Source organism: Malaclemys terrapin, chromosome 9 (assembly GCF_027887155.1).
Source record: "Malaclemys terrapin pileata isolate rMalTer1 chromosome 9, rMalTer1.hap1, whole genome shotgun sequence".
Classification (NCBI taxonomy): Eukaryota; Metazoa; Chordata; order Testudines; family Emydidae; genus Malaclemys; species Malaclemys terrapin.
Window position 1 is genome coordinate 12818581 of NC_071513.1, and position 26521 is coordinate 12845101.

The window sequence follows — 26521 nt, forward strand, 5'->3', positions numbered from 1 at the left end:
ACCTCAAATGTTTAAAAAATTATGAGTCAGGTGCCCCAAAATCTTGAGACTGGCTTAAAAACAATCATGAAATGTAAACCAATCATCATAAATTTTAGGTGCTTTTTATTTACCTTCTGGGTTTGGGGCCTTTAAAGTGCACTAAGGTCATATTTGCAAGCTTTTCTCTCCAGCCATGAGGGTTAGAAACTTCATATTAAAAATATTAAGCCAAGAGTCTCATGAAATACCATGACTCCAGGAGCTGAGACTTGATGAAAAATGCCAAATATTGCCAGACTTGCAAGAGTAGGCAATGCTAAGATTGTGACTTGAAGGTGGTCAGAGAGTCAAGCTTGTCTGGTTTCTCTCTGTGATCACTGCCATCAACAGGGAACAGCACATACTGAAAACGCTCTGCTACCTATAGGAAAAAATCCAAAATCTGTGGAGTAATCCAATTGACTGGAGCATAAACGCTGGGAATCTCAGTCTCCAAGGTTTTTGAAATCCACCCCAATTAAAGCTATAAAGAGGAGGATTTGATGTAATGCTACACTTTGTAGGGAGCTAAGAAAGGAAGGACTGGGATAGCTCTGTTCAGTGCCAGTCTCATTAAACAATTCAATATTAGCTACTGCAACCCCGAACCTTTTTAGAGCTGGATTAAGTTAGAAACAAAAACATTCCTATGTTTTTTCAGACCCAAATATATATGTAGGCTCAATTCAGCTGCAGATGCTGGGCCAAATCCTAACCTCATTGCAATCAATGACAAAATTCTCACGGGCTTCACTGGGTCCAGGCTTTCACTCATGAGATGTGTATTTATGACCAAAACTAGCTGAAAGGAACTTAGTCCGTCCATGCAGTAGGTGTCACACAGATGATAAAGTTCACTAGCTTGCACATTGTGTACTATGAGGAACCTGGGATGGTTTCCACAAACTAGATTTATATACTAAAAAGTATGTTATTGGTTAAGCATCCATTCTTATTCTCCACCCTCATTCCTTTATCCTATTCCCACCACCCATTCATAGTTCAATTAACAGACTTCTTCTATTCTAAAATTTGCTTCTTTATGTAGTCCCATTTCCAGGCTCTCTAGACTCCCAGCATAACTGCTGTGCTTAGCTGTGCCTATCTGCAGCCTTCACAGTGCTACATTGCCACCCCTTACTCTGACAGCTAGCAGGGGAATGGCCTATGTGCATACAGGTCTCTGACAGCATGCAGCAGCACATGGTTTGGTCTATACTGATGGGTGTAGATGCATTTACACATGATAAGCAAGATGATCGTTATCTATGAAGTACTGAACCGCTCCATCAATAGATGATATTACAACTGCTCCTGAACTATCTCAGACCACCCTACTGCTGCTCATACGTGTCTCCTGAGGAACAGCTTGAATAGTGGCAAAAGGCTTTTTGTTTTGAAGACAGACAGATCTTCTGACTGGACAAGACATTTTCTTTTCTCCCTAGACTGTCGCTCTCATTCGTGGGGCTGACAGAGTGCCAATGCAGGCCACCAGACTGAAAGGTAAGCAAATGGGTGGACATCTGTAGCAAACACGGATGCTCATCAACCATGAGGAAGTGCTACCGTGGTGACATGGTCCATCACCTCTTCCCTACGCAGGAGTTATCATTGCAACATACATTCAGGGCCGGATTCTAAGATAAGATCCCGGCAAAGTACGCACGACAGCCAGTTCTGCAGACTACGCAGCCCTGTTTGATAGGCATCCAACATTAGAATTTGAGATAAATATCCTGCACAAATTTATGACTCTCCAGGACTTCACATTGCTTTCCCAACAAGATTCCCTTGCTTACAAGGCATGGCTCTTTCTTTCCATTACAAAAACTCACAAGACTCCAAAGAACAGTTCAGTCATGGCTCCCTTTTAAAGAAATTAATCCTGCTTTCCAACAGCTTGCCAAATTAACTATACATGTGAAGAGCAGCTGTTTACCTGCACATTCCTCAGTTGTCTCCCCGGCCTCTGGTGGCTGTATGACATCTGTTGGCCCTGTAGCCATGATGTAGTCACTGAAATAAAAGATAAAACAGCATGTTAATTTTTAGTCAATGCACTCAACAACGTTAGAGAGACAGAATCTTTCTACTCAGCAAGGAAACCGAACATTGCTGAATGTTCCCAGATACTAGTCACCAAAAAGGGCTTGCACAGATATTTTGCACTCCAACCAGTGCTAGATTTACCGTGAAACAAACCATGCGGTGGCATGGGGCCCCCAACAACAGGGGGCCCCAAATGCAGGACAAATCTGACAAATGACTGAATTTAATACCCGTTGCAAGTCGCGAAGCAGTCCAGGCTTTCTGCATTCTGCAAACTTATTCTGAGAACTGTGCTCTAAACGTGTTTTTTTGTCGTCTAGCAAAGAATTTTGCTTTGCCATTTTTTCGCTGTCTTGGCAATAGTATCACAACAACTAAGGAAATCGTCATTTGCCAATCAAAGTCTGTCTGCTTGATCAATTATCCAACTGAACAAAAGCACCCTCCCCCGCACTTTGCATCAATGCCTGTGATTTGCCACAAGTATGTAATGGTTCAAAATCCCATTTTTACAGAGTCTGATTAAAAATGCAGGATTAACTGCGTTAAACCTAATTGGGTGGTCCACGGCCCATCCAGGCCCACCTATGGCTACGCCCCTGCTCTTTCAGACATTTTTAATCTGCCTAAAATCAAGATCAGTTTTTTTAACAATAATGAAGTGACACTATGAGTCTGGCAGTCAAAAACGCAAAAAAAGGGAAGGTGAGGCAAGAAAACGAAGCTAAGCAAAAAGACAATTTGTCATCTTATTTTAAAAAGCTTGAAGTATTGAATAGTCGACATTCATCAAAAAGTATGGGCGAGGAAACATCGGAATTATCTGATCACTTGCTGAGTTGTGGGGATACCACAACAACTGCAAAAGTTGAACAAGTGGACTCAGAAGTGACAATGGAACTACAAAATATTGGTAAGGGAAGAAACCTACTCTGAAGACATTGCATTATGGTCAAAATCTGTTTCATTGGATATGACATAATATTTCTTAGTAAATAAACCGAAAAACATAGGTAATATGCAAAATTTGAGAAAAGAGTATGAGGTTGCAGGACTAAAGCAATTTAGAGGTCTTCATGAGTCCCGTTTTCTGAGGACGAAGAAAAACGGGATGACAGAAATGAGAATTTGGTTGATTTTTTCGGAAACCACTAAGGCAGTCTACTGTTATGTTTGCAAATTATTCCCTGACCATAGTAAAGGAAAACAAACATTCGTCGATGAGAACTCTAATTGGAGAAACTTTGCAAGACATATTGTTGATCATGAAACTTCTAAAGCTTATATTAATGCTATGTGTAAGTTCATTCAACGGTGTAAATTATCTGGAAGAATTGATTCTGACTTATCAGCTCAGTTTGAAAAGGAGCGTTCTTATTGGAGGAAAGTGCTGAGACGTGTTGTTGCCTCGATTAAACTGGTGTCTTCTTTGGGACTGCGTCTAAGACAGGAGTGGGCAAACTTTTTGGGCCGAGGGCCACATCTGAGTGGGGAAATTGTATGCAGGGCCGGGGCAGGGGGTTGGGGTGTGGGAGGGGGTGCGGTGTGCAGTAGGGGCTCAGGGCAAGGGATTGGGGCAAAGGAGGGGTGCAGGGCATATGAGGGGGCTCAGGGAAGAGGGTTGGGGTGCAGGAGGTGTGCAGAGTGCAGGAGGGGGCTCAGGGCAGGGCGTTGGGGTGCAGGAGGGGTGCAAGGTGTACAAGAGGGCTCAGGGCAGGGAGTTGGGGTGCAGGAGGGGTGCAGGGTGCAGTAGGGGGCTCAGGGCAGGGGGTTGGGGTGCAGGAGGGGTGCGGGTGTACGAGGGGGCTCAGGGCAGGGAGTTGGGGTGCACGAGCAGTGCGAGGTGCAGGTAGGGGGCTTAGGGCAGGGAGTTGGGGGGTGGGGTGCAGGCGAGGTTCGGGTTTTGGCCTGGCGCCGCTTACCTAAAGTGGCTCCGGGGTGGCAGTGGCGTGTACCAGGGCCAGGGCAGGCTCCCTGCATGCCTGCCCTGTCCCCGGCCCCGCGCCGCTCCAGGAAGTGCTGTGGCCCCTGGGGGAGGGGAGGCGGAGGGCTCCGTGCACGCTGCCCTTGCCGCACCTCCAGGTACCTCCCCCGAAGCTCCCATTGGCCGCGGGTCCCCGTTCCCGACCAATGGGAGCTGCGAGAGGCGGTGCCTGGAGGCATGGGCAACGCACGGAGCCCTCTGCCCCACCCCCCTGCCCAGGGGCCACAGGGAAGTGGTGCCAGCCGCTTCTGAGAGCGGCGTGGGGCCCACAGCACCATGGGGGGCAATCCCGCAGGCCGTATCCAAAGCCCTGAGGGGCCGGATCCAGCCCGTGAGCCATAGTTTGCCCACCCTGGCTCTAAGAGGGCATGAGGAGTCCTCAATGTCAAATCAAAAAGGTAATTCTTTAACCTGCTTTGAATATCTTAGTGAATTTGACAATTTTCTCAAAGAACATTTGAAAAATTATCAGTATTATGGCTCAGGGAAGACCAACTTTTTAACCCTCCAAACGTATAATGAATTCATCACTATAATGGCAAAGCGGCTCAGAAACCAATTCACTGATGAAGTAAAGGATGCTATTCCATAATAGTCTATTCAACACCAGATGTGAGTCATGTAGACCAATTAACATTAATTTTAAGATATGTGACCGGCAATGGTGAAGTTATAGAGCGATTTCTTTGTTTTGTCCCGCTAAAATCCCACACTTCTGAATGTCTAGAGACAACTGTTTTGGAAATCATTGCAAATTTAGGTTTGGACATCAAAAATTGTCGTGGGCAGAGTTTTGATAACGCCACAAATATGGCAGGAAAATATTCAGGTCTACAGGCAAGACTGAACAATGCAAGCCCCTCTGCTTTAGTCATACCATGTTCCAGCCATTCCTTAAATTTAAGCTGCAGCCGAATCTTGTGAGGGAGCTACACATTTTTTTGACTTTGTTCAAAATGTGTATGCCTTTCTTCGGTTTCCACGAATTGGTGGAGTATGCTACAATCACACTTGGAGCAGGCAAATGAAAAACATTTGACAGTCAAAAGAATTTGTGACACCACGTGATCTGCTCATGCAGATGCTGTTTTGGCTTTGAAAATGAGCTATGATGATATAAAGAAAACCTTATTAGACATAGCCACATCAAATTCTGAAAAACCACCTGTGCGAAAACTGAAGCAAAATCATTAGCAGAAAAGTTTGAAAAGTACACCTCTACCCCGATATAACGCTGTCCTCAGGAGCCAAAAAATCTTACCGCATTATAAGTGAAACCGTGTTGTATCGAACTTGCTTTAATCCGCAAGTGCGCAACCCCACCCTCCCAGGGCACTGCTTTACCGTGTTATATCCGAATTTGTGTTATATTGTGTCACGTTATATCGGGATAGAGGTGTACGATATTGCTGTTTTTATTCTTTTGTGAGACCATTTACTTCAAAGAATTAATGCTGTCAGCAAATTGCTGCAAAAGGTCGATACAAATTTTTTGAATGCTGCACAATTGTTAGCCTCAGTTAAAAGTTTTGTCATGGAAGTTTGAAATGACTATAGCTCCGTGGAAACAGAGGCAGGCACTAACATTAACAGACAATATAGGTTCCTCTGATATATCTGATGAGAAGCATAAACAAAGCAGGAAGTTATTTTTCGATGAAACTAGAGACAATGTCATCCATTTAAAAGGGAAAGAGAAGATCGTCGTTAAGACCGTTAATGTTATTTGTAACACAATAATAGTGCAATTGCAGGGTAGAGGTGAATCTCTAAAGAAAACTGTTGATTTATTTTGCGTGTTTTTTGACAGAAGTATGGACGAAAATGCTAAAAGCCACTACAGTAAGAAAGTAAGTGAATTCTACCGAGAGGACATAGCCACAAATCTTTTTGAAGATGAAGTGAAACATTTCATTCATTTTATCAAAAACGATGAGGTCGATTTTGTAAAGAAAAAGTGTTTAAAAAAAAAAGCTATCTGAATACATATATATTTTTTTCAAATTCACTATGTTTCTTCAGATGAAGTTAACTTTTATTTTCCATTCATGCGTCATCTATACTTTTTATTTTCACACATTTTTCACGTTAGCGTAATGCAAATACGAGCTTTCATCTAGGCCAGAAATTCTCCAACTGTGGTCTGAGAACTCCATTCAGGTGGACCGAGGAAAGGTTATTAAGTTGTTTTTTTTTTAATAAAACGCTCTTATCCAAAGCACTTTACAATAGTCAGTAAATGGTACAAACAACATTTGGAAAGATCATTAAGTGGTCCGCCGAGACCCTCAGCAATTTTCAAGTGGTCTGTGGAAAAAAATGTTTGACTACAAAAACAATCAAGGTACCTCACTTTATTTTCATTAACTTCCTATTACTTATAATATAGGAGGAGGACGAAGAAAAAAAGAATGAAAAACGGGGGGGCGGGGAGGGGAGATAAGAGAGAATGTTCTTTTTCTTGGCTGGGTCCTGAGGTGGGGGTGTGAAAATGAAGCTGCGCACAGCACCCCACTAACTCTAAATCCACCACTGACTCCAACCACAAGTCTTTTCTTCACTTTTCAATAACAACCCTCTTCTCTCCCCCTCTGCCCCCCCCCACCCAAAACTAACAAAGCAGCATTGCTTCTCCACAGCACAGGCGTCTTTTCAGGAAGTCAGGATCAAAGTTTACATTAAAGGAAAGAAGCCATTAAATATGCTCAACTAAGAGTAACATGTCCCAGCCTCAGAATACTGAATCTTTACAATCGCTATTTACTAACAGACACAGCTCCATCCATGCTACTGTAAAATCCTGTCAAAATCATGCAAAAAGAACCAATTTGGCTTTTTTTTTTTTTCTTTCTTTTTAAGTCCAAACACAACTTGAGTAAGAGAGACGACCTGCTGAGAATTCACATGTTCTGTCCTATGGTGTCTCCCTACAGCAGTCATTGTGCTACCCTGCCAGTATTATAAAAAGGGAATTAAGTATTTGCATTGAACCAGCATCCTGGGCTATGCTACACATGTGGAAGCTGAGTTCAGCTGTTAGGTCAAATCTATTTTGGATTTAGTGCAATCAGCTTTTGGCCACAAGCTTCAAAACCCTATCACAAATAGGTCTATTGATCAATCAAGTTAGCGGAGAGCATCATTTCCCCCCTTGACTAAAATAAAAGTTAAATCTAGTTTTTAAGATCATACAAAGTTAAGTGGCTCCAGTTTGTATTTTCCAGTGCTCCTTCAGATACAAAAGAATTAAAGCAGCAGACCACAAAAGTGATAGTTCAAATGTCAAGCAACAATGGAAATATGACAGTTTTAGCAAGACAGCTCTACAATCCACTGAGAACAGTCTAGATCCATCTTCTTTGGAACCCCCTTTCAGGTAGTTGAAAGCAGCTATCAAATCCCCCCTCGTTCTTCTCTTCTGCAAGGAAAGTCTGGCTGCCATGATTCTTTCTTTGCAATTATGGAGAGGCATTATACCTTTCAGATCATCTCTTCTCTTTCTTTCTCCTAATGTTTTGTCATGTTCTTTCTTCTGTAATGTCTGTCTTTCCCATGTATTCTGGTTAAAGTGGTGATCAATAGGATTTCACACGGAAGTTTTGTCTTGTTTTTTTCACTGCTCCTTATATATTGTAAATGTTTATTGCATTAGATTTTCTTTCAGGTAGGGGAAAATCTATTTGAAATGAAGTGTCGTGAAAGTGTTCAATAAACTAAAACTGACAAATTTGCAGATCCCCAGATCTCTACTCATTTTTACAGAATGGGCCAGATTCCGAGTAATTTACTCCACTCCAAATGAGATCAGAATTTGGTGCAATGTTGATTTCACGCTGGCTAGCTTTTCCTCCTTAGTTTTCATCTGTTATACATTTATATAATCACTTTATAATCTCATCTGCTCACCAAGAGTCCTGCTAGAACTCGGTTAAATTTTGACAGTCATGCTTCTAAATGTAACCATTTTTTTCTATTTGGTTTTTTTTTTTTTTTTTTTAATGTTCAGTGATGATTCAGCTGACAGGCAGCATCTGCAGTCAAATCAGCCCCTGCATTTACCCAATTTTACAGCTGGACTGACTGAGGCATATGAAGGTCAAGTGACTTATTTAAGGGCACACAAAGAATCTACATCTAGCACTAGATCACATCGCTATTATTGTCTTAAGTATGAAACAGTGATTTGGGAGGGAGAGGAAGCATAACAGAGTTTTTCCAAGCTTTCAATGAACAAATATTCAAATTAAAAAACAATGAGCTCTACCAGAAAAATATTTGTTGAAATATTTTAAACAGACTCAGAATTTAAGAACCTAAGTCAAGCAGGGTTGTAGTCCATTGGCTATGTTGTAAATTACTCGTACTTCAGAAAGAACAGTCGTCAAAGGTTATGGATAATATGCCCTGGACTATGGGTGTCTGTCATGGTAATGTAGAGAGAGAAAATGACAAACTATCAATAGAAATGCATGTGAGGCATTAATTGATTGAATCCTTGGAACTTCACCATTTCTAAAGTGTAATGAGAGCTGACAGACACAGTGCTGTGGCTGGTGTATCAATACAGCGGATGTATCCTCGCCAGTCTTTCAATCAGCTGTACTAACCATGTGCAACATGCGAGCTTTCCCATGGCGCTAACCCATTAGGCAAGGGTTTTTCAAAAATGCAATATGTATATTGATTTCTGCTGATAAAAATATCAGGTTAAATAAAGGCATGGCCATTTGCAGCAACATTTTCAATACTCTTTGGGTCATGAGACACTGGAGGGCAGGGAGGGTGAAGGAATTCCCAGAGGGATGAGACAGATTCTCTCTGGAGCTGTGCCAAATTTCTCACCTGGCAAACGGGACTAAAGGGAGAGTCCTGGGCCCACTGCACACCCTAAGTAACCCCACTGTGGGACAAACTGATAGAGACCAGAGGTAAGGAATTCCCCTCTCCTATGACAGAGCAGCAGCAGAGCCACTCCACAGATGCTACTGGGGACACAGGATTGCCAGAGTCCCAACGGCTGCTGTATTATCTCCCTATAGGAATGGAATAACATAAGAACATAAGAACGGCCATACTGGGTCAGACCAAAGGTCCATCTAGCCCAGTATCCTGTCTGCTGACAGTGGCCAATGCCAGGTGCCCCAGAGGGAGTGAACCTAACAGGTAATGATCAAGTGATCTCTCTCCTGCCATCCATCTCCACCCTCTGACAGAGTCTAGGGACACCATTCCTTACCCATCCTGGCTAATAGCCATTAATGGACTTAACCTCCATGAATTTATCCAGTTCTCTTTTAAACGCTGTTAAATGGTTGATGCATAGTTACAGACCTACCAGCCCCGTCTTTGATCCTCTTTCAACTTGCCCCCACAATCCTTCCCCCATTGCATAGGTCTGGTGGGAGCCCCTGCAGTGCAGCGATCCATAGTGCAAAGATGATGCTGACTCCTTGCTAGGTCTCTCAGAAGCCAGCCACAACCTACACAGAGACAGCATATTGGTTTCTCTATGTCCTGGCCCCTCTTCTCCCATGGGCCGGGGAGGAGGGAATGGAAAGGATTTAAAGCTTAACCATAGCAGCAAGGATTTTGGAGAACACTGCGCTCTTCCCTCCTGGCCATGCACAATCAGTACGGAACCGACACATTAATGAATTACTTGCATTAAGCACAACTAACAAAATAGTTTCCTGTATAGTTGTACATATCAGAACAAAACTGACTTTACTGGATCCAATTTGCAGCTGGCGTTCAGATCGCAGGGGCATAGTTTAAACCAATAAATCTGCTGAGATGCAGAGTTTTTATTTTTAAAGCTCTCAATAGGACTGCCTAGAAATCAACATGGCATTCATCTTTTTTTGTAGTAAGTTTATTGAGTCAACACAGGCCTACAGGCTTATATCTGCTGCTCTCCACACTCCTTCAATATGCAGCTTCCATTAATAACGGCAACATTTTTCATAGCAACAGCACTTACACAGAGCTTTTCATGTGCAAGAACTAATGAGGCCATAGTTGCTGGAGCTAGGGGTGCTGCCACACCCCCTGGCTTGAAGTGGATCTCAGCACCCCCACTATAAAAATTGTTCCAGCACCTCTGAATGAGGCCTCCCAACATGAGGGGAAATGCAAGGATCACTAGCCCCATCTTACAAATGGGTCTGGTTGAGAGCAGAGCATAGGGTTACCATACGTCCGGTTTTTCCCAGACATGTCCGGCTTTTTGGTAATCAAACCCCCGTCCAGGGGGAATTGCCAAAATGCCGAACATGTCCAGGAAAAATACCGGCCAGGCACTTCCCCTCCCGGGCTCCAGCTGTTCTGCTCCTCCCCTGACTCTTCGGCTCTGTTTAAGAGCCGAGCTGCCCGAGCGCTCCAGCTTCGGGCAGCCCCCTTGCCTCCGGACCCCAGCCGCCGGCCGGGCACTTCCCTTCCCGGGCTCCAGCTGCTCTGCTCCGGCAGCTGGGGTCCGGAGGCAAGGGGGCTGCCCGAAGCCGGTAGCGCTCGGGCAGCTTGGCTCTTAAACAGAGCCAAAGAGTCAGGGGAGGAGCAGAGCAGCTGGAGCCCGGGAGGGGAAGTGCCCAGCCGGGGACGCAGGGTCCGGAGGCATGGGGGCTGCCTGAAGCCTGAGCGCTACCGGCTTCACGGTTTGCCGTGCAGCCTCCAGACCCTGCGCCCCCGGCTGGGCACTTCCCCTCCCGGGCTCCAGCTGCGCTGGGGAAGCGCCGGCTGGGGGCACAGGGTCTGGAGGCTTCCCGGCAAACCATGAAGCCGGTAGCGCTCGGGCAGCCCTTTTCGCGTGGCTGGGAGGGAGGAGGGGGAGTTAGGGCGGGGACTTTGGGGAAGGGGCGGGGAAGGGGCAGAGTTGGGGCGGGGCCGGGTTGGGACAGGGGCGGGGCCAGGGCCCGTGGAGTGTCCTCTTTTTTTATTTTTTTAAATATGGTAACCCTAGCAGAGCACTTAGCTGATCATAGCGAACCCAGTAAGAGTACTGCTCAACTTTCAGATCCCCTGAGAAAATTAGACCTGGAAGCTATTGAAACACTACAAATGTGGAACCTCACCGTGCTCTGGGTATGACGAGCACAGCAAAAGCGCACTTTGCGGGCCAGATTCTGATCCCCTTACTCATGTTGAGTAGTATCTTACTCCACAAATAGTCCTACTGAAGGCAGCTGCTAGTACAAGTCAGGGGATCTGAACCTGACCCTGAGTTACCGGATATCAAAAAAAGATCTACAACCTCTTCTGCACTAGATTGGTCTTGTTAAAAATTTCCAGCTGTTGCTACCATCACCAGTGAGAGCGCTACTGGAGACAGGCCACTGGCTGCTCTAAGCAGGCATAACAGCGTGGTAGTTAAAACACTCCCATTGTGATCAGCACTGGTCAGAGTGAGAGTGAGAAGTTTAAGAAAGGAAAAAACCCTCTAGTGACAGGGAAGCTGATGAGTAATAGGATCTTAATAAAGACTAATTTGCATGCAGAGAGAGTTTTCATCCAGAAACTTGAGAAAGGTTAAAGGCCTTTTCCCAAGGAGCACAAATAATAAAGTATTAATTGCCACCAGGAAGGCTAGATAAGCAGCAAGATGATATTTAATATCAATAAAAATTCCCTCTGAGGATCAACGAGGGGTCAAAATTCCCTGACACCTCAGACAGCGCTCAACTCCATGTCCTACAGAGATCTCCAGAGCATAGAACAGTCCATAGAAAAGGCCGTATTCATCACTTTCTTATTCTTGATTCAGGCAAACCCCCTCTTGACCTCAATGAGGAGGTTTGCCTGAGTAAAGAGCAGGGCCCGAAGCCGCTGCGTTCTTTACCCCCACAGTTTGCATTCCAGAGGCTTTTCCTGACAGAGTTTCTGAAGGATTTCTGCTACCCAACAGTGTCCGAAGCATCACACTCTGCCCTCCTAGCGTGCGTGTATGTAGCACTAATGGAAAGCAGCTGGTGTGCTGAATTCTAGGATTTTTTTTTTTTTTAATGTAACAGGGAGGAAATGCCTTTCATACAGCCACACAGACTCAGTCTGTAATTGTGTGAAAAGCCAAAGGGATAAGAAGGGGGAAGGGCAAAATGAAACAAAAAACATTCAGAAGCTACCCTTCCAAACTGTATTTGGAAATACAAACCGGTGTTAACAACACTGGAACGAGGAACACTAACGCCTCTTTATGTCGTATGGTGCAATATCTCCATCAGTTCATTCCCCTCTCTACAGTCACGAGACTCAGGCCCAGGTCCTCAAAAGTATTGAGGCACCTAACTTCCATTGATTTCAATGCTAGCCTTTCCACACTAAGATTGTGCTAGTTGCAACCGGGTTAGCCAAACCCCCTGCATAATGATCTACAGCATGTTTTTTCCAAAACATTTTGCAGGAAAAAATATCCTGTCCACATAAGTCAGGAAAAGTATGGCGGAACCATGTTTTAAAGGACTGAAGCACATACAGTTAGGACCTCAGCGTGGACAGGATTTTAGCCATTATAGGCCAGACAGATCCTTTGCTGTTGTAAACCAGCATAGATTCATTGACCTCAATAGAGCTATACTGTACCGATTTGCACCTTATTAGAAATCGGTCAAAACTTTTTCCCCACACAGCAATTCATCCTCTTTAAACTGCCACCAGGAAACTTTTAGGAGACAGGTGGAATGAGGCTGCCCACTCCCAGATGTCTTGTCCTTCCACACTGAACATCCATTATTTTAGGATGGGAATCAGCAGCGTTATCAAGCAACTGCACTGGGAGACTCAAGTGCATTGTTGGCCTTATGAGACCTTTTCAAAGCTTCATGACCCTGAGAAATTTGGGGGTCGTTTGGAAAACATACATTTAAGATCCTCAAGGATGCTGCAGAACGCAGACTTCACCAGTTGGAGAGTGGACACATCCAGAAAGCCTTGCTGCCCATAGAGATGTTGCAAGAGGTCAGCAACAGGAAATGTCAAGCCACTATTGCTAAACAGCAGACAATCCTCATGCTGATAGCGTCAAAATGCCAGAGACTCTGGTATCAGGATGAAACCAACACTGTGACTCTCTCAGTCACTCCACATGCTTAAAAACAAAACAAAAACGATTCAAATAGTTAGGCAACGGGCATGCTGGAACTGCTGTTTACTGTCCTAAATGCAATTCTTCCACTGTTACCTGGTCCTCCCCACCCCCAAACTGTTTAGCTCCACATCTTGCATCTCATCCTATGTTTAGGCCTTAAACTCTTTCGGCCACAGATTATCTTTTATATGATAGCCTAGTGGATAGAGCACTGGACCGCGACTCAGAAGACATGGGTGCTATTCCCATCTCTGCCGCTGGATACTGGGTGAGCTTCATCACCCTATGTCTCAGTTTCCCCATCTGTAAAATGGGGATAATGATACCACAAGCACTTTGAGATCAATGGCTGAAAAGTACTATGTAGGAGCTAGGTATTGTTGCTATAATTACAGTGCCTAATACAATGGTCTTCCAGCCCCTGACTGGGGCCTCTTACATTTTACCACAATACAAGTTATGAATAGCAATAACAATAACATTGCTGGTCTACACCCTTGCCGCATCTACATGTCTGAGTCTCACATTTATCTCATCGAAAGGCACCATCTTATTGTAGGTAACAAAATCGAAAGGCTCAAAAAAGAGAGATTCTGGAGTATTTTTAATAATCAATTATACTTCATAAACACTAACAATGGTGAGGAAAATAGACTAAAACAACAATGAACTGAATGCCAATTTTAAGACGTGATATTAAGAGTGTTTCTAAACCTTTTTTTAGATCCTCTCCAAAACAGCCAGTTATCCCTCAATTGGTAGGTTACAAAGTAGCTGGGGTCAGGGGAAAACAGTTCACATAGATTGAATTTCCCTTGGCCAACTGGAATTCAAGAGGATTTAATACAGATATTTAGTGGCCCAGGAATTCAAAGTGCACGGAGGAAAATAGAAGCTGGCAGAAACTTTCAGAAGTTTAGCTGTGCCATAAGAATTCGCTCTAGTAAAAACAGTCAGTCCTCTTTAGGTTGTGAGAGTGCAAATAAAATGCAGGCTTGATTGTCTCAGATGCTGCTCTTGGCAGTAAACTCGGGAAATCTCTCTTCATCTGCCTCCCACAATCCAGCTGGTGGTAACATCTAATGCAAGTTCTCAGTGTGGCCCATTTTCGTGACATTTTCACCATGACAGGATTTTGGCAGGGGCCATAGACCAGCCTCAAGAGGACAGAGAATCTCCAGCCCTCTAATGAATTTAAGCCCTTCCTGGGGAGAGAATCCCCCTCGGATTGGCTGCTTACCCCAACTGCCTTCCTCTTGGGGCTGAGCAACCAATCAGAGCTGCTATTGAAAAAGCTCTGTCCCACACCCCTTCACCTCAGCAGCCTAAAGCCAGTCTCACAAGAGAGAGTTAAAGAGCCCAGCGGCTCAGGGTGGCTCTCCTTCCCCATCCCCTCCTGAGGGCAACAGGCACTAGGGGGCCCCAGCTTCTCCTCCCTCTCAGTACCCAGCCTGGGAAGGAGCGGGGTGGGGGGGGTGAAGAGCTCCTGGAGCTGGCCTCCCAGCCTGGAAGGGAGAGAAGGAACCTCATTGCATTGCCCCCAGGCCTGGGAGAGTGGATAACCCCTGGAGGGGCAGAGGGGGGTCAGAATTAATAGGATGGGGGCTGGGTATGGGAACAGGAACAATTTGGTGATGGGGAGGAATTGAGCTCCTTCTGTGGGATCCCAAAAATCACCTTGCCCTGTAAATGGCAATGGGATGATGGCCAGTGAGGAAGTTAAAGCAGGAAGGCCACACTTCATGCCCACAATGGGACCAGAATCTCAGCAGGAGTAAATCAATAGAACCATTGCTGATTTACACCAGCCGAGAATCCAGCCCTTTGTCTTTTGAAGGTGGAGGAGCACATGACACACTGGAAGAAAACAAGAGTCTGTAGATGGTGCATCAAAGAAAATGCAAAGCAAATATTGGGAGAAGGGGTTGGAGGGACCAGCATAGGGAAGGGGGAGTTGGAGGAAATAAGCACTGAAAATAAATAGCATTAGAAAAAGAAGGGTTAGGTGGGGGCAGAATTATTTAGGGTCTTTGGGGCCAGGCCATGAGCTGTACAGAAGGAATTAAGGAGGAGGGGAGCACCGATACAATTTGTATTTTTTTAAAAAAACAAGAGGGATTCCACCTGGCGGGTTATTCTTGTGACGATAGGGCTTTTTGTACCATTAATTAGGGCCTTATTTAATTACAAATCTAGTAAATTCCCGTTGTTAAACAAACACTAGATCTCAGCCTAGGGAAGGAGGACATGCACTTGATCTATGGGGTATTTTTAGAATTACTAAAAGAGCAGAGAGCTGTTTCTTATCACAGCCCTTTCTTTGATCATACATACTCTAAAACGTAAAACCCAAACCACAAAAACAGACCAACTCTTATCTGTAGGGAAACAGGAGAAAGTTGTCCAACTTTGTTCATCCCAGTAAGAGTCAGAAACAGAAAGCCAGCTTTTTACCATAAATTAGTTTCCCCTTTTTGATCTACTGGCGGTGCGCACAAGATTTAATCCAAACTGCCGATGTGAATGGAGCCAGGTATTTTTAATCATGGTGATTACTCAAGGAGCTCTGGCTACGTTTTCCTGCTGTTTGCCTTTCATACCCTTGCTAGTGTGAACAAGTCCCCAGAGCCTGGCCAATGTAAGCCTTATGGAATTAGCTCCAACTGGATTTAAACAAGTGTCTGAAGTCACACACATCCATATGACGTCAAACACTCAGGTCACGTAGTGGCGATACGGACTAAATTTCGCTAAAATGATGGCACATAGCCTGTCATCCCCTGCAAGTGGGTGGAAGTTAGTTTTAAGGTCAACCTAGTCAAATGGTCTAGTGACTGATCAGTCATGTCAGCCATCCTTTTAGTCTTATTCACTAACTCAAAACCAACCAGTCTGAAACAAAACAAGGAATAAGGCTGCATAAAATTTCCGTTGTGTTTTTTGCTTATAAGCAAAAAAGACAACCATGTACTTTCATCCCGGGAGATTTGTTTCCTACCAATGAAAGAAAGTCAGTCTATATAGATGTCTGTCTAGGTACCTATATGGCCCTTATCACCAGATATAGATAGATAGATAGATAGATAGATAGATAGATAGATAGATAGATAGATAGATAGACTCTCTCTCTCTGTGGTACTCATACTGACTCAACTCAGAGGACTGCCACCCAGCAGATAGGCAGGCAAACACCTTACCTAGATTATAAAGGCAGAATGGACTACTAGAACCATCTCATCTGAGCTCCTGCATAACTCAGGCCATAGAAATGCACCAAGTAATTTCTGTATCGAGCCCAGTAACTTGCGGCTCAAGAAGAGCACATCTTTTAGAAAGTCATTTAAAGGTGCAGTACTCAGAAAAGAGAATTGTAACATCTTCCCTGTATTTACACAGCTACACCCAATGCTATTACGCTGGAGAGGAGTAGCCAATCACGAATCCTTCTGGCAAAAGCCCAAAGCTGAAGGCAGCAATGGTGTTTGCTGAAACCCATAGTGATACCGCTTTATGACAATAACCAGGCCACTAGCTGGAAGGATGCAATAGCTCACAAGACATCTCTATTCATCTATCAAGCAACTCAGGGGACTCCAGTGAGGGAAGATAGGACCTGTGGGTGGAATGACAGCATCCCCTGTTCACGGATATCTTGAGTGTGATGCAAAGACTTACCCACTTTCTGAATTTCACCTTGTTAACAAACATAACAACAAATCATAAACCTCAGACTTTTTTCCCCCGAGCGTGGCTGTTTCTAGGATTTTTTCCTCCAGGATACCCACTTCTATGCTATACAAGCAACAGCATAAGAACCAACCAGGACACCCACCCACCACTCTCAGTTTCTCTCTAGCTCAAAGGAAGATATTTCACCCCTTTTGTAACAACCAGAAGCAACTTTGTCTAGTTGCCAAAGTGAATCAGCAAAATAACTCCACATCCCAATCAGGTTTCTAGCCACTGACACGTTGCTCCAGTTACATATTTGATGGTAAACAGAATTATACCAAAGGCAGCATGAGCATTTTCCTTAGAGCTACATATTTCTCAAAATACATCCCACTTGAATCTGAGTGACTGTGTGACTCAACAACTCCACAGTTGGACAAGAGTTATACATGTGTTGTCTGGCAAACACATAGCTGCATATTTCTCAGAATGAATAAGCATTAGTGAATTCTTTATGAATAAGAGTCAAAGAGCATGATTCACTTAATTAGCACCAGACTTCTGGAGTTACAAGGCCAAGAGAAACAGCCCCAACAAAAACTGGAAGTTGGAGCACCCTCTTTGTTCTTTAACCATTCATGCCAAGGCTAACTCATGGCTTGTCTACACACAAACATTATACTGCTTAAACCAGGGGTTCTCAAACTGGGGGTTGGGACCCTTCAGGGGGTCGCAAGGTTATTACATGGGGGGTCGCGAGCTGTCAACCTCCACCCCAAACCTCGCTTTGCCTCCAGCATTTATAATGGTGTTAAATATATAAAAAAAGTGTTTTTAATTTATAAGGGGGGGAGGACTCAGAGACTTGCTATGTGAAAGGGGTCACCAGTAAAAAAGTTAGAGAGCCACTGGCTTAAACTATACTGGCCCTCCACACTAGGGGTTGTATCAGTATAACTATTACGTTAAAAAAAACCTCCTAACTAGCATAAAAGTTCTGTGTAGCTCATGCCTCTGTTTTCTAATCTATATCATTCTGGAAAAGCTGAAGTGCTAGTACTGTCTTGGTTGCAAAGATAATAAATCAACAATCACTGCTTAAAGTTTGTAAACAGTGAAGGCAAAATCAGATAAATCTGTAAGTGACTGTATTTTTGTGTGTTCGTACGCTGCTTAGCACAGTAAGGCCCTGGTCCATGACTAGGTGTTACCCCAATAACAATCATTAATGAAAATAAAATAATAAGATAAGAGCTGGGAAGAGCCAACAGGCCTGCAATTAATTTGTTAATTTGTTTCTAATATTTTATTTAGTAAAACTCCTTGATTATTGTTTTAGCCAGCCTTGAAATGTGACCTGGAAGTGATTTGATTCAGGACTGAAAGGTTGTCTAATATCAGATAGAGCTTTGTGCGTCTTCTGCTTAACTATTTCCTTACAATACTCCTTTGAGCACCAACTTTCAGAATTGCAGCTTCCCCCACATTATGCTAGGGGGACTGTTTTTCCTTTTCCCCAGTGATAGATTCACTCTGGTCTCAGAGAAAGCTGGGTGGCAATTGGCTCTAGGTCTCACGACACCACTTCAATTAAGTCCTGCATTTGACGTGCAAATCGGACCTAATAAACGTTTTGCTGTAAGCAGCTGTAGCAAGGTTTCAACTTTTAAAGCCAAGTCTAGCTCATCATACTGGAGATTTTAAACTCTTGGGGGCTCTATGTATGACAAGGAAATGACCGGCGAATCTCTCCTGATGGTTGAAAGGATACAAAGCCAGATACTTTAGTTTTGTCTACCCTGCAACTGGAGGTGTGATTGCAGCTCGGGAAGGTGTACCCATGATAGCTTTAATCTAGCTCACACTGCTAAAAATAGCAGTGAAGATGTGGCGGTACGGACCCTGGCACAGGCTGGACAAGCCCACTTGGAGCCCTGGATATGTACTCACATTGCTAATCCATGCCACATCTTAACTGCTATTTTTAGCTGTGCTAGATAGATTAAAGCTAGGTGTACCCCCCTACTCAAGATGTAAGCACACCTCCGATTGTAGTGTAGATACATCCTTTGAGCAATACAAGTTCCCCTCTGCGAAGATGACATAATGGAAAACTATGATTAAATATTTTCACATCTCAGTCTTCTAAAATAAGATAAACACAGAATTCACAGTAAAATGCTAGAAAGGATGCCACGGTACAGGGAATCACCTTCACATCTTTTGGGGTTGTGTCTACCTGAAAGGGTTCTGTTTGATTTAAAAAAAAAATGGGGAAAGAATTATTTCAGTTGTGTGTCCCCCAAATTTGCTATTAGGAAAATGTCCTTACTTGCTGAAATTGAACAACGACAAATACCCATTTAGAAGGTTTGTGACTGTAGCCAATAAATATATCTGCAAAAACAAATACCATCCACAGAAATGAGGGGGAACAGAATAAAAATTAGGAGATATGGAGTGACTCATTACCTGCATTAGATTAACAACTGAACTTTCTATGGTAGGATGATCCAAAAGGGATGAAATGACTAAAAGTAGATCAATGATCTAATTTTTTTTAAATGGTATGTCTTGTACCAACTGCAGCTAATCGTCTACACTGCCACAATTCTGCCATTTCCCTTACGAGCTACATTTGCTAAAATAAGAACATAAGAATGACAATATCAGGTCAGACCAATGGTCCATCTAGCCCAGTATCCTGTCTTCTTACAGTGGCCAGTGCACCGATTCAGAGGGAGTGAACAGAACGGGGAAATTATCAAGTGATCCCTCCTGGTTGCCCAGTTCCAGCTTCTGGCAGTCAGACTTTAGGAACACCCAAGATGCGTCCCCTGACCATCTTGCCTCCATGAACTTGCCTAACTCTTTTTTTAATCCAGTTATACTTTTGGCCTTCACAACATCCCCTGGTAATGATTCCACCGATTGACTGCATTGTGTGAAGAAATACTTCCTTATGTTTGTTTTAAACCTGATGCCTATTAATGTCATTGGGTGACCCCTGGTTCTTGTGCAATGTGAAGGGGGTAAATAACACTTCCTTATTTACTTTCTCCACACCAGTCATGATTTTTTAGACCTCTATCATATCCCCCCCTTAGTCATCTTTTTTGTAAGATGGCCAGACCCAGTCTTTTTAATCTCTCCTCACATGGAAGGTGTTCCATACCCCTAAGAATTTTGTTGCCCTTCTCTGTACTTTTTCCAAATCTAATACACCATTTTTGAAATGGGGGAACTAGAACTGCATGCAGTATTTAAGATGTGGGCATGCCAGGGATTTATATAGTGGTATTATGATATTTACTTTCTTATTATCTACCCCTTTCCTAATGGTTCCTGACATTTTGTTAGCTTTTTTGGACTGCCACTGCACATTGAGTGGATGTTTTCAGAGAACTATCCACGATGACTCCAAGATCTCTTTTTTAAGTGGTAACAGCTAATTTAGACCCCATCATTCTATATGTATAGTTGGGATTATGGTGTCCAATGTGCATTACTTTGCACTTATTAACATTGAATTTCATCTGCCATTTCTTTTCCCAGTCACACAGTTTTGTGAGAGCCTTTTGTAATTCTTTGCAGTCAGCTTTGGATTTAACTATCTTGAGTAGTTTTGTATCATCTGCAAATGTTGCCACTTCACCATTTACCCCCTTTTTCCAGATCATTTATGAATATGTTGAACAGCACTGGTCCCAGTATGGATCCTTGGGTGACACTGCTATTTACCCATCTTATTCTGAAAACTGACCATTTACTCCTACCCTTTATTTCCTAACATTTACCCAGTTACTGATCCAGGAAAGGACCTTCCTTCTTATCCCATGCACTCTCTTTTAATACTTACGTAAGACAACAGGGCCTGGTCCTGTAAACACTTATTTACCAAGCATAGTGCTCATTATTGTGAATAGCTCCAATGTGCAATGCCCACAGTCAGGGTCATGATTTGTACGGTCAACAATTCTGTTTCATCTCAGTAACAACGTTTCTTTTTAGTGGGGTGAGTATATGCAGCCTGAATTTCTTTATACAGTTCCTCTTCCTAAAAGGCTTCTCACTAATCATCCTCATTTAGCGGAGTCTCATTGTAGCAGGCCTGAGCCTGGTGCCATAAGGAATCCCAGCCCTGGGCCAAATGGGACCATGTTCTGTAAATCCTGGGTTGGGTATTGGTTCATAGCTCTGGCCTTTGGGTTTTCAGTACTACTAAACATATAGTTTGTAATGCTAAACATGCTATAATTTAGTTACTTGAATAGTAACGTTCCCTGATGCTCAGTGCAAACTGCTAATTTTCAAAGACAAATATAGTGCGTTAGAAGTGACTTGAAATACTTGGCTGAAAGTGCCGCACGCCAGCTCAGAAAGTATTTCTATAATATACTACAATTAAGCGCACTTAACGGGTCCACATTTAATGTGGTCACTAAAGATTTCATGGTGGCTTCCAAGAGTACAAGCGTGTGGGTGTTAACCCCCATGTCCTGGCCCAAAACCCAGTTTGGGCAAGTATATTCTGCCTTCCTCAATTCTCCTGCACTTTCAGTGGGCTACTGCATTACTCTCAGGGTCCAAAACTGTTGCGAGGGGTGTTTGTATTGTTACCTGGATGCTGCCTTTGCAGAAGACAGCAGAGAATTGGATTAAGAGATTGCTCAGAATGGTTTTTAAAGTGCTTTGGAGGAAAAGCATTATAAGATAATACAACCAGGATGAGAGCCAGTGAAATTCTTTTTATATATATATATATCTTTTTTATTTTGGGGGAATTTCATGTTCTTTCATTTTATCTATTTTATCCAGGGGCTTGTGGTGGGATCAGGTCCTGCCACTGGCGGGAGCAGGGGATTGCAGAACAAGCTTGTCCTGCACTCACCTTGCGGTGGCAGGTCCTGTCTGCAGGCCTGGGCCAGGCTCTCTGCTCCGTGTGTTGCGACCTGGAGTATGCAGTTGCAGTGCTGCTCAGGTCTGGCCTACCTGCCCCTCCATCCTGATGGCCAAATTTGAGTCAGGGGCGCTGCACCCTTGTACTCCAGGTTGCAATGCCCCGTGTGGGGAACAGAGCCCAGCTCTCTGGAACAGGAGCAGCATTAGCCACTGCTGCTGAGTGAAGTTTTTCGTTTTATTTTGTGTTATTTCAGATTTGCAAAAACCATAAGGCTCTATGACATTTGGTAAAATTTGTTTCCAATCTGTGCTAGGGGTTGTGGCATGTTACTGCATCTCGTTACCCATTCAAACGAATGTCAGAAAGACCATGCAAAGTTCATCAGCATACGTAGTTTAATTCCAGTAAAGAGTATTGCTGGGAACATTGATTGCGAAAGCCCCATTCTGTTCAGTCAGCTGGGCCTTTCTGAGGTTGCCACAGCTGTGCACAGCTGGGGTCTCCTCAGTGAGACATATACAACCAATTCTTAGGGCTTTTATGTTCAGTGTATGTGGAAAAGTTGATGGGGGAGCATTACCTCAGTAAGGCACCCTAGTGGGAAGGGGGTGAAGTGTGTGTGTGTGTGTGTGTGTGTGTGTGTGTGTGTGTGTGTGTGTGTGTAAAAAACTAAGCCTTGCATGTTGCGTATAGCTAGTGAACAGTTATTTGGACCCCACTGTGTCAATGTGGTTCCTTCATATTACATTTCCTGTGTAAAGAACAGGACTTGCTCAGGCCACACCCTAGATCCTCTCTCCATAGGGAACCCCTCCTCCCTCCCTTACATCTGCACGGAGTCCAAACCCACCAGCCAGCCCAACCCACTTATCCATTTCCCATCCACATCAACACCTGCTTTTGAGGAAACACTTCCTCAAAATGTTCCTCGGGAGTGGACTGTGGCATTCTGTTACTAGGAGCTACTTTTTGTAGTAGACGAAGACACTACATAAATAACTGCAAAAATGATTTTTAAAGTATATTTTTAAAATAATGAATAAAATTAATGAGCCCAGATTCTAATGACAGCAATAAGTCACTGCACTTCTCAGCTACTGATGACAAGGCACTTCTTTGGTGCTTGAAAGCATGAGATTCTAACAGTGCTCCTCAGGCATAAACCAACAGCATAATAAAAACACACTATGGGTGAAATCCTGGCCCCACTGAAGTCAGTGGCTAAGCCACCATTGACTTCCACGGGGCAGGGATTTTATCCTTTGTTGTTGAAGTTCATGCTAATATAACGCCGACAGACCCCGGTCATCGGCAGGCGGGATTGAACCTGGGACTTCTGGAGCTTAGTGCATGAGCCTCTACTGCATGAGCTAAATATGGCTGTTAGCTAAGGGTGTGGAGAAAACTCATTAATCTTTCTCTTAGTGGTCTCGGTGCCACTCAATGGGACAGAGCACCACACCCAGCAGGTGTGTGGGTTACACTAACAAGGAACTCAGGGCCATGGAAAATGTGTCCAGGCACAAAGTTTTCATGGAGCCTGGTGAACCCAGGCATCTGGGTTTCACACAGGAATAATGGGAGCCAACTATTCAGGATTGTCTTTATTTTAAAAAAAGTTCTCTGTTCTGCGGTGTAAAAAGACCCTCACTGCTTAAAATATATTATGGTGAATATTTGCAATAAATGGCTGCTGTCTCCCCTTCCCCGATTGTCAAGAGTTTCCATCCCCTGACCTTGGGCCCCAGCCATGCTGCTTTCCAGCAAGGTGCCGGCTGTTGGGCTTAATTGCCAGCTGCAATCACACTTTTTTGAACCAGTTTCACAGTTTATTTCTGGTGGGAAGCTGCACATTTTTACCTTTTGAACTCTTCAGACTGCTGAACTCAGCAGAACGGGTGTTTTCCCTGCAAGCTCTAATTCTTGCTGGCCAGCTCTGCAGGGAGAATGAAGCTACTTGAGTTACATCAAGACTTTTAAGAGTGAGACAGACTTTGGCAGCAAGAGTATTCTTTTACAAACTCTTTTGAGCCATAATGTATTAGCTGACCTAATACTTCATTGTTAGAACTGCTGCGAGCAATTGATTTTTACCAAGTAGGTCTCTTAGATTACTAAAATCTGCTTAGATTATGTGGCATCCGGCCAGTCACAGTATCATGTGAGTGTGTAGTAAACCATAGTGACTCTGGGAGGGGTGCACACTCTTAGCTTTCTTTGCAAACATTAGTAATTAGTAATGCTGGGCATTGTTCAGCAGTAAATCCCCATCCAGATAAAGCTAATTACCTGACATTTCCTCTGGTTGCAGCTGAAAACTGCCGTATCATATGGATATTCAGGAGGAAAACTGGGGGAAATCCTAACCCTGCTGAAGTCAAGTGTCAAAATTCCCATTGTCTAAGGGCTTCTCCGCATGGCGAGTTACGGCTCGGCAAGCCAGGGTGTGAATCTGCAGCGCACCAGCTCACGTGCAGCAACATTCTGTGTAGACACTGCTGCAGGGCTGTGGGAGTGTCAACATGGGACATTACTGCACAGCAGGTTTGCACCCTGGTTTGCTGCTCAGTAACTCAGAGTGTAGACCTGGGCTCTTGGGGATGCTCTCGGGGCTACAGTCCTGCTTTGAATATCTGCAGTGCTGTGTACTGCAGCGCCGAGTGAGTCATTCCTCTCCCCCCTGCCCCTCCACACCATGTACTCCAGCACTTGCAAGGGGATCCTCAAGAGGCAGCCTTATTGCTCTCTACCACCACACCTGCCCTAGGAGAATCCTTCCAGATCCAGATCCAGATCCAAGCCTTTCAGGGCCCCTTTATGCTGCTCTGGCCCTTTTCCCCAACATGAAGGTGTCAGAACAGGAGTGAGGATTCCACGTGGAGTTTGTAAGATCAGGAGCAGGACCCCAAACAAAATTGATACTTTAGATCTATCCATGGCTTAATTCCAGTGAAGTAAATGGAGTGACGCCAGGAATGAATCTGGCCCATTGCCTTCCACAGTGCATGGCTTGATTACTGCAGCAGTATCAATGTGAAGGTTTACCTTTAGGGAAGCTGTTTGCCATGGCTCAGGAGTTACTTGCATGATAACAAATATTAAAGTTCCATACATCTTGTTCATGGGCTTGCTTTACTCAAAGCAAATTCCTCTTATCATGTACATTGACAAAACTGCAGAGCTCTATTTCACGTACATTTACAAATGTCCAGGACTGACACGTCACGTGAACTCAAATGTTGGGAAAAAAGTTCCTAAGAGTCCCGTCATACAAGCACTGTGTGTCCTTGGGTTTGGCCTCAAAAACGTAAGAGGCTTCTGACTCATTGTCACGCTCATGACTATAGTCTTTGCACTGGCTTCTCATATATAGCACTCAGCAATAAAAGATTTTAACTTGCCATCATTTTCTTCCTCTCTCGCTGTGCAACCTCATTACGGTATTATATGCACTCAATAAGATGATAACAAAGCTAGTCTAACAGAATGCATTCAGGAATTGTCATGGCTCCAGGAGTCTTTATAATCAGGGCAACACATCAGCAATTCTAGTATGATTCAGTGAACAGGGCAATGCTCTGGGTCCCATGAGACCCCCAGTTCTGCTAGTGCCCTGCTCTGTGCTCTTAGACAAGACACTTACCTCTGTCTCTATTTCTGCATCCACTCTTCGTCTAGCCTATTTAGCTTGTAAACTCTTCAGGGCGGGAACTGTCTGTATCTCTCTGTGTTTGTACAGCACCTCACACTATCAGATTCCAGGGGGCTACTGTGCTGTAAAGAATGTGGAGAGGAATGGTCCGCTCCAATGGAATTAAACAAGAATCATCTCAATATATCATTCCACCGCTAATGAGACACCCTGATATCTCCAATTGTAGTTTTTTTATGAATTTGTCTCCGTCAGCATGATTCAAAAATCCTCTTATGATGATAAAGAGACCTGGAGAAGATAAGATTTTGGTTCATCTGGTTCCAACTAGGCCACACAAGCAACATAGCTTTAGAGTGGTTCCAGAAAGTTACCTTTAATTAGCACTTCTCTCAGCTGGAGGTAACAAGATAGTAGAATTCTGAATACATAATGGTCATTCTTCATCATAGATACTCTGACAGCATTTTACCAATCCCAATAGAAATACACACACATGTACTAGTGCATTCAGTCTAACTACTGGGGAAGGAAGTGCAGTAATTGTGCCAGTCACTGCATTGGGATAGATGTAAATAAGGAGGAAGAGCAGTAAAGACTATTCCAGTCTTAATCTACACAGGGATAAACTATTCCACAATTGCTATTCCAGCATAACTCCCAGTGTAGACATTCTGTTGCAGAACATAGTGACTTTTATTCTGGAGTAGAGTGTCTGCACGGGGGACACATGGGGAGCTATATATATTGTTCCTAACAACAACAGCTATTCTGCTCAATTGCCCCATGTAGACAAGCCCTTAAGGTCAAATTCCTAACAAACCACATAAAAACTTAATCTTGTGCTCCAAACTGTATCACAATGGGGTTTTGTAAATACTAGTTTTAATTGGCAATAGCTAAGATCAAAGTAGAATATGAACATCAAAAGTGAAGGTTGCAAAGTGCTAATAATGGCACTAATCCACCCAGGAACTGATCACAAGACTAAGATGACAGCTTATGAAATGGAGTCGAAACATAAACTCAATGCAGCACTCAAAATAAAGAAAGTCAGGATTCTTTAAGGAAACAAATGCAAACAGTCTGTTACTCCACATTACAAAGATAGAGATTCAATGGGAAACGTACAGACATAATCAAAACCTATTTCACTGAAGC

The 26521-nt window shown here is 43.8% G+C and overlaps 1 protein-coding gene across 5 annotated transcripts in view; it reads right to left on the minus strand.

The window, feature by feature from the left end:
* The window catches only part of KIAA1210 (KIAA1210 ortholog), an 89069-nt gene that overhangs the window by 36403 nt on the left and 26145 nt on the right, over positions 1–26521 (minus strand). For all 5 annotated transcript variants that reach the window (XM_054040235.1, XM_054040236.1, XM_054040234.1 and 2 more), the window contains exon 2: positions 1964–2040. In XM_054040235.1, the coding sequence (XP_053896210.1) occupies positions 1964–2030 (67 nt within the window). In that variant the 5' untranslated portion in view covers positions 2031–2040. The remainder of the gene's footprint in view (positions 1–1963; positions 2041–26521) is intronic.